Raw genomic sequence first — 15,847 nt, 5'->3', positions numbered from 1 at the left:
CGGAAACTGGAGGCTGCAGAATGACGGGCAGTGAGCATTCTCGCAAGTGGCGAACAGGTCCACCTGAGGAGTCCCCCACGTCCGAAAGACGTGATGAACCACCTCCGGGTGAAGCCTCCACTCGTGGTCGGCCGAGAACTGCCGACTGAGACGGTCTGCTTGCACGTTCAGAACTCCGGCCGGATGATTTGCTATCAGACAAATCTGGTGGTCCTGAACCCAGGACCAGAGGCGCAGAGCCTCTCTGCAGAGACACTGCGACCCCACTCCTCCCTGCTTGTTGATATACCACATCGCGGTTCGTGTTGTCCGTCAGGACTTGCACCGACAGACCGCGAAGGGAAGAGAGGAAGGCCTTGAGCGCCAAACGTATTGCCCGCAATTCCAGAAGGTTGATGTGAAGCAACCTTTCTTCTGGAGACCAAAGACCCTTGACCTCCAGATCCCCCAGATGAGTGGATGCGTCCGTTATCACTGTGGCCACCGGAGGAGGTAGATGTAAAGGCTTTCCCTGAGACAGATTGCCTTCCACACCCCACCAAGACAGATCCGCCGCAGTTTCTCTGGAGATCCTCACCGACTCCCTGAGATCTACGTTGTGTTGATACCACTGCCTGCGGAGGCACCACTGGAGCGCCTTCATGTGCCAGCGTGCATGGTTGACCAACAGAATGCAGGAAGCCATCAGACCGAGCAGGCGAAGGACCTTCAGGACTGGAACGACCGCTCCGTTGTAGAATAAAGGAATCATTTCCTGTATGTCGCGAATCCTTTGAGGTGGAGGGAATGCACGACATACAGTTGTGTCCAGTACAGCACCTATGAACAGGTTGCGCTGGGAGGGCACCAGGTGAGACTTGGGTACATTTATCGAAAAACCCAACCGGTACAACAACTGAGTTGTCTCCTGCAGATGCTGGAGCACCTTCTGACGACTCTGCCTTGATCAACCAGTCATCCAAATAGGGGAATACTGGAATCCCCGACCTTCTGAGATGTGCTGCCACCACCGCCACCACCTTGGTGAAGACCCGAGGCGCAGTAGTAATTCCAAAAGGAAGGACCGCAAACTGATAGTGTTGCGATCCCACCGTTAAACGGAGATACTTCCTGTGCGACTTCAGGATTGGGATGTGGAAATACGCATCCTGCAAGTCGAACGACACCATCCAGTCTTCTTCCAGCAGCGCTTAAAGAACCTGTGCAAGGGTGAGCATCTTGAATTTCTCTTGTTTCAGATAGAGATTCAAGATCCTGAGATCCAGGATTGGACGAAGCCTGCCATCATTTTTGGGTATCAGAAAATACCGGGAAAATGTCAGCACTTCCTCCTGAAGAAGTAACAGATGTTCCTCTGTGAAAAAGCCTTGGCAAGGAGGGTAATTGGGAGGGAATTCCCGAAAGGGAAGGGCATACCCATTTTCTACGAGATTGAGAACCCAAAGATCTGAAGTAACCGATTCCCAATCCCGTAGAAAGTAGGTAAGCCGACCCCCCACCGGACCCACATGATCCTGAATGACGGATCTAGGGCTGCTTTTCTGTGGCTGGGGGGTTGGAGGAGGTAGAGGAGGAAGAGGCTTGACGACCTCGAGGCCGAGCCCTTTGTTTTCCCCTATAAGACCTGTACAAGGGATTCTGCTACTGCTGCTGCTACTGCTGCTGCTGCTGCTGCTGCTGCTGCTGCTGCTGCTGACCTTGCCGATAGTTGCAAAAGGAAGAGCGTCCAAACCCTCTGAACCTCTTGGACGAAGAACCTCTGATTTGAAGCCCTAAAGATTTGGCAGTAGCCCTGCTGTCTTTAAATCTTTCTAAGGCTGTATCAGCCTTTTTGCCAAAGAGACCAGATCCATCGAACGGCAGATCCAGCAAAGCAGCTTGAACATCTGCTGAAAAGTCCGAAGATTTCAGCCAAGCCGATCTCCTTGTGGCAACTGCAGTGCCCATGATACGTGCCACCGAGTCTGCAGTGTCCAGTCCACTTTGTATTACTTGACGTGCCGCTGCCTGTGCGTCTGATAACACCTCCTCAAAATCCTTCGTGCTATCATCAGGAATCTTAGGAGCCAAAGAGCGCATTGTATCCATAAGGGCATGTACATACCTCCCCATAAGGCAAGTGGCATTAGTTGACTTCAACGCCATACTCGCAGAGGAGAAGGTCTTTTTAGCCACCTGATCTTGTTTTTTGGCATCTTTAGCACCAGGCACCTGAGGAAACGAACTCACAGTCTTTTTGGAACAGGCTGCTTGTATCACCAGACTCTCAGGAGAAGGATGAGACGTCAGAAAAGAAGGGTCTCCAGGCGCAACCCTGTACCTTCTCGCCACACTCTGGGAAACCGCCGGTGCTGATAGTGGCTTTTTCCGTACTTCCATAATAGGCTCCATTAAGGCCTCATTAAACGGAAGCAATAGTTCCACCACAGAGCTGGGTGAATGTAAAACTTCCGTTAGAAGATTGGACTTAAACTCCACTGTAGGTAAAGTCAATTGCAGAAGTTCCGCTGCCTTCCTCATCACCACATGATTAGGCTGGACATCCTTTGAAGGCGCATCAGAACCAGATGGTAACTCCCACTCTGGAGAAAAATCCAGGCCACTAGCATCAGCTAGATCCTCAAAACAGTCATCCTCCAGTTCACCTTCCTCCATATCAGGATGTGACTCCATATATCTGCGCTCCTCCATAAGGCGCTGTGCCTCTCTCCTGGACCTCTCCTTAACACGCCTCTCCGCCGGATCCATCAACGACTCCGACGGAGCCGGAACCGACGTCAGTATCGAATCTGATGGTCCAGTGGGTTGCCCTCGAGGACGATCTGGAGCGGGCGACGCCGGTACCGGTGTCGACGACCTCGGCGGAGCTGGGTATTGCCATGGCGGCGTCGGAGCCGGCATGAACGGCATGAATGGAGCCTGAGCATAGGAGTGAGGGACTCCTAAATTGAAGGCCAGAGGACCCATGGGACCCGAATGGTGCGCCAGAGGGGTACCACGCCCTTGAAAAGACACCGTACATAGCGTTTAAAAACTCTGATGGGTCCTGGCCTGGGGCTGGGAAAGGTGGCTGAAGACCCTCAGCTGGTCTTGTGGAGGGTTCGGATTCGGCTCTTTGACAGGCGCAGAATCCTCATCCACATGAACTTCTTCCTCATCTCGGGCCGGGGACGGCGCTGGAGACGGATTCGAAGCCCGAGTCGGCGACTGTACTTGCGACTCCGAAGGCGAAGCCTCACCTTCCTGATCTGAGACATCCATCGTGACCACCTTGGAACGTACCTTCTTTGGTGACCTCGACCTCGAGCCCGACTCCTTACCGGAATGACGTCGGGACTCATGTCTCTTCTTCTTATGTCGCCTCCACGACTTTGAAGCATGGCCTGAAGCGGACTTCGAAGACAACTCCTCTCGAGATCTGGATCTTGACTTCGATCTCGACCTCGACCTCGCCCTTCTCAAACGAGATCTCGAAGATTTTCTTCTCTTGTCACCCTTCAGCTTCGCCACCAGAAGTTTGGTCTCTCTTTCCCGCAGGGCCTTCGGGTTCATCTTCCGACAAGATGAACATCCATCCACATCATGGTCAGAGCTTAAACACCATATGCAGTCCTCGTGCGGGTCCGTGATGGACATCATTTTCCCGCACTCCCTGCAGGGCTTAAAGCCGGTCTTCTTTGTCGACATCGTGTTGAAACAAAGAAGCAGAAAAGCGAAGATAAAGGCAATAAAGTCACTAAATAGCTACTGAGATTCCCCGAAACCGTTAGCGTCGACGACACGGAAAAAAGGGAACTGATGTCATCACGCCGGCGTGGGCCTACTGTAGTGTCGGTACATCAGCAGAGTTGCGTGCGATGCCGTGCCTCTATGACGTCGTCCACGTCCACGTCGGCGCGAAGTGACAAAAGAATTTCCGAATGTTGCTGACGCAAGGGGGATATTCACGAGGTGAGGAATCCACTGGAAGATGTATCTATCAGAATGTTTGGCTTCCCAAGGCCAGAAACCCAATCAAACTAAAAGATCTTCATATCACAACATGAATTCAGTCTTGAGATCAGCTATCAAAAGTCAACATTAACTTAAGTTCAGATCCTAAATCAATTGTGAGCGACTGTAGAGAGAGAGCAAAGGAAGGTGTCCCCTTACTAAGACAAAGTATCATACATTTCTCTGAAAATTGCTTTACCTAATAACTAGGAACATTTAACCTCTCCTGGTGTTGATGGCTAACTTTTTTGCTATTGTGTCAAATGAGAGACTCAATATAAGACCACTTCAACAATGCCTAGACAACCAACGGTCACAAAGACAGAGCAGCTGCAATGATAACATCAAGCTTCACACGCAGAGATGCAATCTATTCATGTGATGCAAGCCAAACAACTTACTGCATATCGTACTATTCCTTCTGGATTATGCTAATCACATGGGTATAACGGAGGTCTTTATTGCAGGATGGGATGATCACCTAGCACACCTGACTGTGCAAGATTTGTGGACTCCAAAGGAGAGCTCATATCACATCATTTAATGGAGATCAGGGTAGACTACCTCGCTTGGAAGGTCTTTTGGCTAGGCCTGGTCAAAATTTAAAGTATGCCAGTATAATTTGCGTAATTTTTGAAATTCTGTGTTAAGCTTGTTATACAAAAGGAAGGAAATACATCACAGGAAGGTACTAGCTGCCATGGTAGACTAGAAAAACACGTTAAAGATATGTGGGTCTGCCATTCTGGATTAGGCTATTAAATAACCCAGAATTCCTCACTAGAGGATTCTGGGAAGAAGAACTAGGAAGAACATGGAGATGCCGGCAGCGTTCTCCCAACCAGCCCTCCTTTCCACCCCAAGGAGAAGAATGGATGCCGAAGAGATGGTGGAGGCGGGCTGGCCCCCATAAGGTAAGTTTGCAGCAGAGGAAGTGCTGCAGCCTGCCAGTCTCTCTCCCCCACCATCCATGAGTCGTGTGTCCTGCCTGCCCAGGAGCAACGCAGGAGTTGTTGCTGGGTCAGACATCGGCGCAACACTTGTCTTTCTATGATCCTTTGATACCCCCACCTCCAATTCTTTTAGCCATGTGGTGGAAGCCCTACTTTAGCGCTCTACTAAATCTTTATTGAACGACGGAATGGTACCTACACAAACACAACAGCTTTTATTTACTCTGTTGGAAACAGTAACAAGAATGGTAACATGGCGAGAAGAAAAGTGCTATCAATATTGAAGCAAATATGGCAACAGTGCCGTAAATGGTTAGTGCACTGAAAAATCAAACAACTTAAAAATAAAGCAGAATGGGCAGATCACCAGGGATTCCAGTAAAGAATAGGAGATTGGACTTTGGAGAGGCCATTGTTTACTGACAGATCGGAGTGCTTCTCTGGTGATCAAGTGTCTCGCAGATTAGGAAAGAGTAAAACAGTAAAAGAAAAAAAGGTGGTTTGACAATTACCATGACTTTAAAAGAGAGTGGGTGCCTCTTCAAATAAGCACACAATATGGAACCACTGTTCTAGTAAAAGGGCTAATTCCATCTGCACACAACAAAGGAAGGTGGATGAACAGTACGGTTTAGCTACAAATATGAATGTGCAATTCGTACATATCGGAAGGATGCAAATTGTACACAAAGGAAAAGCATTCAAGGTCTTTAAAGAGTACAGACGATGGCAGTCCCTAATCTGTGACAGACTGGACCACTGCATAAGGATGCCTGGAAATATTTCAGTGACTAAGAATGCTCGAAGCTGGTCAACATTGTTTAATGGAAGGAAATGTAGAAAGTGAAAGTACATTTTTTAGGTCTGATTATGAAACATAATGAAAAAACAACATAGGTTGCTCCCTTCCTAAATACTCTTATTTAATCCCTCCCCCAAACTTCCACCAACCCACTGTTCCCTCATCAGACACACTGGTTGGTTAGATACAGTTCTGATCCATTAAGGTTGGTTCTGTTTTGAAAGAAAACCTTGTGGTTGTCCTGTAGTTAGCTTTTGAGAATGCCGAGGTGATGCAGCACATTATAAGTACAAACTGTAACCATCTCGGTTCATACTCTGCCTAATATGAATATTTGAAAAATTATGTAGACTTACCTGAAACTCATAGCCTAAGAGGTCGATGGGAATTGTGTACTTCCGGGCATAATTCTGCATTCCCCCAGTTAAAAATGCTTGAGTAAAGTAAAACCCGGAAACCCAGAAAACATGAGGTTTTCCGTGTTCGTACCAGTCCTAGAGAAAAAAAAAGAGGAAACCCATTTAGGGAGTAATTTACATTATGTTAAATGGTGTCACTTATAATTTTCTCATTGAACAATAGTATTGCTGGTAGAAAATCACACACTGATACCATGAAAATCTTATCGGTGAAGAAGTTCATGTAGTCCATCAAACTCTTAACTCGAGCACTACAACATTTTCTCTCATTTTCACGCTTACTCTCAATCTCTACCCTCTCTGCGGTGGCTCCCTGGAACTCCGAGGCACTGGAGGTCCGCAGTATAGATACGTTGAACACAGTTAACATACAAGATCTGAATCAGCATTTTTGATCTTACAGCATATTGCTATCATTTCAGGTTTGCAATGACGTCTGGGTTGAAGAGACACACTATGGTATCAGACAGGGATAATGATGAAAAGTGGTAAGCAGATTTAAAACAGGAGTTAGATATAGGACCTAATTGAAATGATCTCATGCGCAGCGAAACTGGAAACTGCCTGATGCAATGAAGATGCATATTGCCTGATCCAACTAAAGAGAACATGGATCACTGAGGTTGCAACAAAAAAAAACTCACACAGGCTAGTTGTTATATTCCTCTGCAGTGACAGGACTCAAATCCAACTCCTACTTTGATTTGTAGATGTTCTAGAGTGATATTGTTTAAAAAATATTGTTGGTGTTTTATATAGCTGTAAAAATATTGCGATGTCCAAAATATTGTGGGACATAATATCACAGGTAAAAAAAATTGTTTCTTTTACTTTCTTAATAAAATTTTATTATTTAATACATTTCATTTCATAGCAATACATAATGAATAATTGGGGTTTTTGTAATATTGTATTAGTTTGAGTGTTGTAAAATATAATTATTTTGTTAAGTTAAATTATTTTAGTAGAGTTTTTTCATTTGGAAATATATTTGCGGACGTGACTATATATTCAAGTTTACATTTTTGTTGGTGCGAGCTTGGGTTTGTAGGGAAGTATGGTTGCAAGTGTATTAAAATATCTGTCTTGTAATATTGAATAATTTTATATTTTTATACATTTTAATTCTTTAATCAGATTATTAATTAGGTACATTAATCACATTTTAAATTTCATTTTTGTTCATTTATTATGGTTCTTTCATATTCTTTTATTACATAGTTTCTTCAGTGTACTTTTTGTGTATATTTTATTTATCATATATTAATATTGTTTTAAAATATTATTCCAGTTTTTGTGAGTTGTTGGGATTTGTAGAGGGTTAGCATGGGAGATGATTTAAATATATATATTTAAAAGAGTAAACATTTTTAACTGCTTAATTTTTTCATAAAATATGTAAATTATTGCATATTTATTACAATTATTAGAGTTAATGTACTAAAATTCATATTTGGTTGTTTTGAAAAATTTCAAAATATATATATTTTGATTGTTTGTTTTAATAAACAAGTTACTTACCTTCGGTATCGCTTTTTCTGGTAGATACAGTATTTGCCTGTGGATCCCTCACTTTTTGAATGACCCCTTTGCCAGCATTCCACGGAAACTTTTTCTTAACTCTTCCACGTCGACTATGACGTCACGATTGCACGGCTCAACTCGCGACTCCGTATGATGTCACTGGAGCCATAAGAAAACCTCGTCGGTGTGCTGAGGTTAATTCCACCCATTTTTTCCGTGCCTCCGAGGAGAACGGGTGGACCGACAACATCATTGAAGTATACACAGCATACTATATATACACTAATACATAGTATATTTTTAAAAAAGGAAAAGCTAAAGAAATAAAGCATTTCCTACCAACCAACAGTATGGCAAGCAAAAGACATAGGAAAACAACCATGTCACACCACGAAAACATTTTCGATATACGAAGGTGGACAGCGGGGAGGAGGGTGGGTCAGTGAGGAATCTACAGGCAGATACTGTATCCACCAGAAAAAGTGTTGCCGAAGGTAAATAACTTGTTCTTTTGATGGATACATCTGCCTGTGGATTCCTCACCTTTTGAATTGCATACCACAGCAGTCCTGCTCCCGGAGGGGGGTGTCCACCTACTCATACCAAAAAATTCTGCAAGACAGAACAAGCAAAATGGCCATACCTCCTCACCTTGGAATCCAAGCAATAGTGCTTTGTGAAAGTGTGGAGGGAGGCCCATGTTGCAGCCTTACTAATGTCCCCTACAGAAACACCTCTAGCCAAAGCAGATGTGGTAGACTAAGCTCTAGTAGAATTAGCTCTAATACCTTCAGGAGGTTCTTTCTTGGCCAGGGCGTAGCATATATTGATGCACAAGATGATCCACCTGGATAATGTTCTCTTGCGAACGGCTTTGCCCTTCATCTTTTAAATAAAGCCAACGAAGAGCTGGTCGTCCAACCTTGAGTCCATGGTTCTGTCCAGGTAGAAACTGACCGCCCTCTTAGGGTCCAGGCAGTGAAGTCTCTCCTCCTCCTTAGTAGGGTGAGGGGGACAATAGAAGGGAGACAATGTAATAGACTGTCCCAGATGGAAAGGAGAAACCATCTTAGGCAAGAAAGCAGCCCTCGTCCTAAGAACCATCTTGTTTGCTTGGATAGTCGTGAAAGGGGGCTTAGAACTAAGAGCCTGCAGCTCACTCACCCTCCTGGCCGAGGTAAAAGCCACCAGAAAAATTGTCGTAAAAAAAAGCAACCTCAACGGACAACTATGAAGAGGCTCAAAAGGAGACCCCATCAGAAATGTGAGAACTAAATTCAAATCCCACTGTGGCATATTAAAGCGAGAGGGAGTGAACCTATTTGTGAGGCCCTTAATGAACTTCATTGCAATGGGAGACTTAAATAAAGACGGCGGGTGCGACAAACAAAGGAAGGCCGACAAGGCTGACAAATAGCCCTTAATTGTCGCCACAGCACAACCTTGCTGGGCCAAACAAATTAAAAAACAAAGGCTCAATGGACCTCTCTCCACACCACTACACAAACCTAGCCCATCTAGAAGAATAAACAGATTTGGGGGAGTGTCTGCTGGACGATAAAATAACATCCACCACATCCTGTGGGAGAAAGAAAGAACTCAGATTCCCCGTTCAATCTCCAGGCATGAAGGTGCAGACTCTGGAGGTGGGGGTGTAGAACCTGCTCCTGCGACTGCGAGAGGAGATCTGCCCTGAGAGGGAGATGGAGCGGAGGGTGTGATGAGAGTTGAAGAAGGTCTGTGTACCACACCCTTCTTGGCCAATCCGGTGTATTCAATATAACTTGGGCCCGGTCATTCTGAATATTCCTCAGAATCCGAGGAATCAAGGGTATGGGCGGAAACACGTAAGGTAGTTGTGAGCCCCAATCCAATCGAAAAGCTCCCCGCATCGGAAATTGGAGACTGCAGAATGACAGGCAGTGTACGTTCTCTTGAGTGGCGAATAGGTCCAACCAAGGAAACCCCCACATCTTAAAGATGTGATGGACCACCTCCGGATGAAGCCTCCACTCATGATCGGCCGAGAATCGCCGACTGAGACTGTCTGCATGCACATTTAGCACTCCGGCCAGATGATTTGCAGTTACACAAATCTGATGATCCTGAGCCCAGGACCAGAGTCGCAGAACCTCTCTGCAGAGATGATACAACCCTATGCCTCCCTGTTTGCAGGAAGCGAACAGACCGAGCAGGCGTAGCACCTTCAGGACTGGAACAACTGCTCCATTGTCAAACAAAGGAATCATCTCCTGAATGTTGAGAATCCTCTGCGGTGGCGAGAAAATTCAACACACAGTAGTGTCCAGTACTGACCCTATGAACAGGTTCTGCTGAGAAGGCACCAGGTGAGATTTGGGTACATTTATTGAGAATCCCAAGTCGAACAACAGCTATGCGTTTACCTGCAGATGATGCAGCACCATCTCTGGCGACTTTGCTTTGAGCAGCCAGTCGTCCAGATACAGGAAAATGGAAACCCCGACCTTCTGAGATGAGCTGCCACTACCGCCACCACCTTTGTAAAGACCCGAGGTGCAGACTTAAGACCGAACGGAAGGACCACAAACTGGTAGTGTTGAAACCCCACCATAAAACGGAGATACTTCCGATTCGACTTCAGAATGGGAATGTGAAAATACGCATCCTGCACATCGACTGACACCATCCAGTCTTCCTGCTGCATTACCAGAGGAACCTGAGCTAGCGCGAACAGAACTACTCCTGTTTTAGATAAATATTCAAGACCCTGAGGTCTAGGATCGGCCTCAATCGACTGTCCATTTTGGGAATCAAGAAGTACTGGGTGTAGCATACCTGACCCCTTTCCTGCGGCATAACCACCTCTATCGCACCTTTGTGTTAATGTTAAATGGATTTCGAAAGTGCATAGCTGCCCGAGGGCTTCCCAGTTCCTATGTGGTTGAGGTGTGGGAAGGAAATAAGTATGAATGTTAAAAGTACTGAGCAAATAACCATGTCTTTAACTTTTTCCTGAAACTAGATTCCGTTTCTACAGATCCTAATTCACCTGGGAATATGTGTTTCTAAGTTTAAGTACCAAATGTGAGAAGGATCTACCTTCTCATCTTGCTCTCTTAATTCTTCTGGTTCTAAGAAGGTGTTCTTGAGATGATCTTAGACTTCTGTTGGGGAGATATGGCACAATCATGCCTCTGATTTTATTGCTTTATGGGTCAAGCAAAGTGCCTTAAATGTGATCCTGGTGTCAATCGGGAGCCTATGGAGCTGTTTCAGATGCTCTCTCCTGGTCCAAGATCTGGGACCTTATACAGAAGCCTAGCTGCAGCGTCCTGCACAACTTGAAGTCATTTTATAACGTATTGTTGGGAGCCTAGGTAAAGGGAATTACAATAATCAAGAAGGGAGATCACCATTGCTAACAGGAGCCAACCAGCTTTTTTGCTTGAACTTCCATTATCAGTTTATTGTCCATCCAGATTCCAAAGTTCTTGATGGAAGCGTTAGGAGCTGGCGAGTTCCCCATACAGTTAGGCCAGCTGGACAAAGGCCTGAGGACCGATTTGCTCCCCAGAATGATCAGCTCTGTGTTGCCCCCATTTGACTTCAGGCAGCTGCTTGTCATTCACTCTGCCACCTTTTCCAGACTCGACGCCAATTGTTTACAGTTAGATTTGCTTCGTGATCAAATGAGACCACCAGCTGTGTATCATCTGCATACGAGACCACAGATAGGCCCAACTCCTGGACAATATCCACCAACGGTCACTTATAGATATTGAATAACGTGGGGCTGTGCAGAGAACCCTGTGACACCCCACATATTCAAGGCATATTGTCAGAGAGATAGCTGGATTCCATAACTTGGAAGGATCTATCATTTAGAAAGGACACCAGCCAATCCAATGCTTTATCAAATTCCGCGCTCAGTTCTAAGAGCAATATTGCGGCTGATTCACCTTGATCAAGAGTGCTTTTAAGGTCTTCTGTGACTGCCAGAAGGGCAGATTCAGTGCTATGCTGCGCACAAAAGCCCATCTGTGTGGGGTGAAGATGATGCTTGTCTTCCAAAAAATCAGACAACACCCGATTTACATGTTTCTCTAGAAGCTTTCCTGCAAAAGGTAACAGTGAGATAGGCCCGTACTAGGTAATGAGGGATCTAAATGCGACTTTTTAGCAGTGGTCTAATGATTGCATGTTTCCATATTTTTGGGACTGTTCAGAACACTAATGAGCATCTAAGAATTTCAACTATTGAATGGAGAATAGCCTCCATGCCTTTATATAAAGCGTGGTGGGTGCCAGACCTAGGGGAGATGCCGATTTGATCCCCCCGTGCTTTTTAAAAAAAAACACATACATAAATGCACGTCTGTGATGACTCCATTTGGGCATCTCAAGCGCAACAATTTGTTGTCCTTTTTTGTTTAATAATTCCTTTGAATTCAACCTCCATTTGGCAGCGTTTTGAAACTCCTCCAAACTAAGCCTCAAATCAAAACAAACAAATATATGCTTGCTTTTTCAGCCGATTCGGTGTTAATCATTCCAACAGAAACTGGATCAAAATGAACCCTGTTTTGGGCCCATTCACCGACGGCCATCTTTAAAAATTCCAAGGTCTAGTGTTTTTTTCAACTGATTCAGTGTTAATCGTTCCAACAGTAAGTGGATCAAAATGAACTCTGTTTTGGGTCCATTTACCGGCGGCCATCTTTAAAATTTCAAGGTCTAGTGTTTCCAGCCGCACCTGTTTCCTATCGAGCATGCCTCCTTGCACTTTAAAACACCGGGCTCTGGCAAACCTCAGTTAGGTTCCGACAAGCCACGAGAAGGTACTTCCTTTGCTGATCGCGCTCCTTCCAGCATGTAAGTAGGACAATGGCATGTCCTTAAAAAGGCCAAAGAGACCATGCTTGTTTGTTTAAAAACGACCCTGGTGTTAAAACCTTGTTTTTCCTTCTGTTCTTTTAAAATATCTACAGTGTCTTTTTGAAGGCGATTAAATTCTAAAGTATGTATTATTATGGCACGTCCTTTTGAGAGGATGAATACCATTTTTTATATAAAAAGACACACCATGACATCATAGTTAAAAAAGACGAGTGCACAGACTTTTGCAAAACATCTCCCATTTTTTCCAAGGCTCATCATGGGAGTATGAATGCGAGTGCTCAGTTGCTGTAAACATCAATCTGTAACCTTTTGGGGCACAATAGAAGTGTACAAATACTTCCTTTATGTATGAATGTATTGTAACATAAAATGTATCTTGCTAGGAGATACACATGTATGAAAGAATGTTGAATAAATGTGATACTGGGCACTAGAAATCACAAGGAGTGTTCTTTCAGATGATGTATGAGTAGAGGATACTTACCAAATGGTACCATTACCTACAACAGGGTTGCACAAGAGAAATATATCACAAAAAAGCTTAACACTTTCCATGTGATGGTGATGTGATTAGATAAAGATAAATGATGAAAGCCATGATTTATCCAAAATATTTTTCTTTTCAGGTTCCTAAGATATACAAGTGGTATATTTTTCTGCCCACATAACAGGGAACAAAGGACAGTGTTTTGTGACTATCAGGCATATGTACATTTATTTTATCACCCATTGAGGTGTAACAGGGATCGGTTTTTTGGTCCTGAGGAAGAAAGCCAAGGGGATGGCTTCTGAAACATGTCAACCTTGTAGTAGGTGACTCATTATAGTTCACCATCTACACCTCCCAAATTTTACTATTCTCAGTCAGGGAAGACAATAAAGTATTTTCGTTCCACTAGCCAGAGAATTTTTAACCATCTCACATTTTCTTTCCACGATCCCACACACTACACATACTCAGCAATCACTGAATAAAGTGCTCCTGCATCTACGTAAGTCGTAGCACGCCCCGTCCCGTAGAGGGGCGGGAAGACCCCAATGATGAAGCATGACACTGAATCAGGTTTGTGTGTTATGAGTATTTTTTTAAAAAATTGAAACATTGCCCTTCCCACAAATTGAGAGAAGGAGCTCTGATCCTTTTGCACCATTTTTCACGTATGACTAAACACTTCAAATAAAAAAAAAATAGCAGCACACACATGGGTACATATATATTCACATAATACATGGTAGAATCCCTGTGTTGGAAATGAGCCTGCAGATTGCTTGGAGGAGCATGATGCCTGGACTACTAGACTCTCTGGTGATGGGTGGGTAGAAAGGAATGCAGGATCTCCCGGAGCCACCTTATACCTCCTCGCCGCAGACCTGGGCACCGCAGGAGCAGTCATTGGTTTCTGCCACACCTCTAAGATAGGTTCAGTCAATGTCTCATGAAAAGGAAGCAGAGGTTCCGACACAGAAGAAGGGAATTAAAGTACCTCAGTTAAAATGTTAGATTTAAGTTCTGCAGTAGACAATGGCATATCAAACAGGTCCGCTGCCTTCCTTAAAACAGAATGATATGAAGACACCTTCTGTGTTGGGAGGCCTTTTGGTGAGGAGAGCTCCCATTCAGGAGATGTGTCCAGAGCACTAGCCTCCTGTAGCCTCTCAAACTGTTGTACAGTGTCAACAATCTCCCCCTCTTCAGCTTCCTCCTGCTGCTCTTGATACTCCTCCTCTTCAATCAGCCTTTGTGCTTCCCTTCTAGATCTTATTCTTGGTACGGCGTCGGCGGCGCCAGACATGGTGCCAGTGACTTCGGGACTGGCACAGAGGAAAGTTTCATTGGGATAGTAGAAGATGCCGGACAAGGTCATATCAGCGACAGACCGGAGCGAGATGGCATTGGAGATTATTTATCCAACGGCACTCTTCCCTCCAGGGACTGCACCGGTGTCGAGAACCTCGGCATCAGGAGAGGCCAACTCCCAGGAGCCATTGGCATAAAAGGCAAGAGAGGTGCCTGAGAGAAGTGAGGTGGGAAGACTCCCAAGGAGTAAGCCAGTGGACCCATGGGGCCAACTGGCGCACCAGCATGGTTAGCCGCTCTGGCAAACATGCCAAACATCGCATTAAGGAAATGCGACAGATCTGTACTAGGAGCCGTAAAAGCAGGATATCCTTGATCTGATACCACGGGTTCTGAGACTGCTCAAGGAGGCCATCTAATTGGCTTCAACAGTGGCACAGGAGACCCTGGAGCCGGGGGTGGAGGCGTCGTTCTCTGGGCACCGGTGAGGCTCTTGGATCCGGAGACTGGGTCAGAGCCACCTGAGGAGAAGGGAAAGGAGAAACTTCATCCTTGCGGTGACGCCGGTGAACCGAACCGGAGGCCCTGATTTCGGTGTCTCATTCTTTGATGACTGACGTCGATGTCCATGGCACCTCTTCTTTTTATGTTTCCTCGACGACTTTGAGGTATGCAGAGTCGGTGACTTGGACTTCTTTTCTGTTTTTTTACCTTGGCCATAAACAACTTGGCCTCCCTTTCCTTTAAGGCTTGGGGGACCATGCACCTGCATGACAAACACCCCTCAACCTCGTGGTCCAACGAGAGGCACCATAAACAATCCTCATGGGGGTCAGTAATCGACATCTGACCCCCAAATTCACGGCATGGCTTAAAACTGGACGTCCTTTGGGTAGCCATGATCGCTGCTACAATTACACAAAGTACTTGAAACAAAGCAACTCTCAGAAAAGGAGAGCCTTGGAAAAAACCCTTACACGTAGACTGCGCAAAAAAAGGGAACTGATGTCATCACGCAGACGAGGTCTTCTTATGGCTCCAATGTCTTCACGTGGAGTCGAGTACGGAGCGATTCCATTGTGATGTCCTCGTCAACGTGTGAGAGCTAAGGAGAAAAGTTTCAGTGGAATGCTGCGCTTGCGGTAATTCAAAAAGATGAGGACTCCACTGGCAGATGTATCCATCAGAAATATATATATTTATGTGAAATTATTTGTACGTTTTTGTTTCATTATTATATTTTTAGTTAATAATTTTATGTATTTATATATTTCTTTATTTCAATGTTACTTTGCTATTATTTTTAAGTTATTGAGTTTATCTTTACATTTTTATATATATATATATATAGACATACATTTATACATGTAATATATTTTTTAAAGTGAAGTTTGTCTAGCTATTATTATGCTAAACACTTTTAAATAGATACACTAGTATAATGTCAATATTTCTGCCTAATATATTCTTATAGCCA

The 15,847-nt window shown here is 44.8% G+C and overlaps 1 protein-coding gene across 1 annotated transcript in view; it reads right to left on the bottom strand.

The window, feature by feature from the left end:
- The window catches only part of DNAH12 (dynein axonemal heavy chain 12), a 1,534,490-nt gene that overhangs the window by 75,949 nt on the left and 1,442,694 nt on the right, over nt 1–15,847 (bottom strand). The window contains exon 71 of the mRNA XM_078661571.1: nt 6,105–6,242. Coding sequence (XP_078517697.1) covers nt 6,105–6,242 — 138 coding nt within the window. The remainder of the gene's footprint in view (nt 1–6,104; nt 6,243–15,847) is intronic.

Source organism: Lissotriton helveticus, chromosome 9 (genome assembly GCF_964261635.1).
Source record: "Lissotriton helveticus chromosome 9, aLisHel1.1, whole genome shotgun sequence".
Classification (NCBI taxonomy): domain Eukaryota; kingdom Metazoa; phylum Chordata; class Amphibia; order Caudata; family Salamandridae; genus Lissotriton; species Lissotriton helveticus.
Note: the sequence above shows the minus strand (reverse complement) of the source record. Positions and strands in the feature narration are given on the sequence as shown.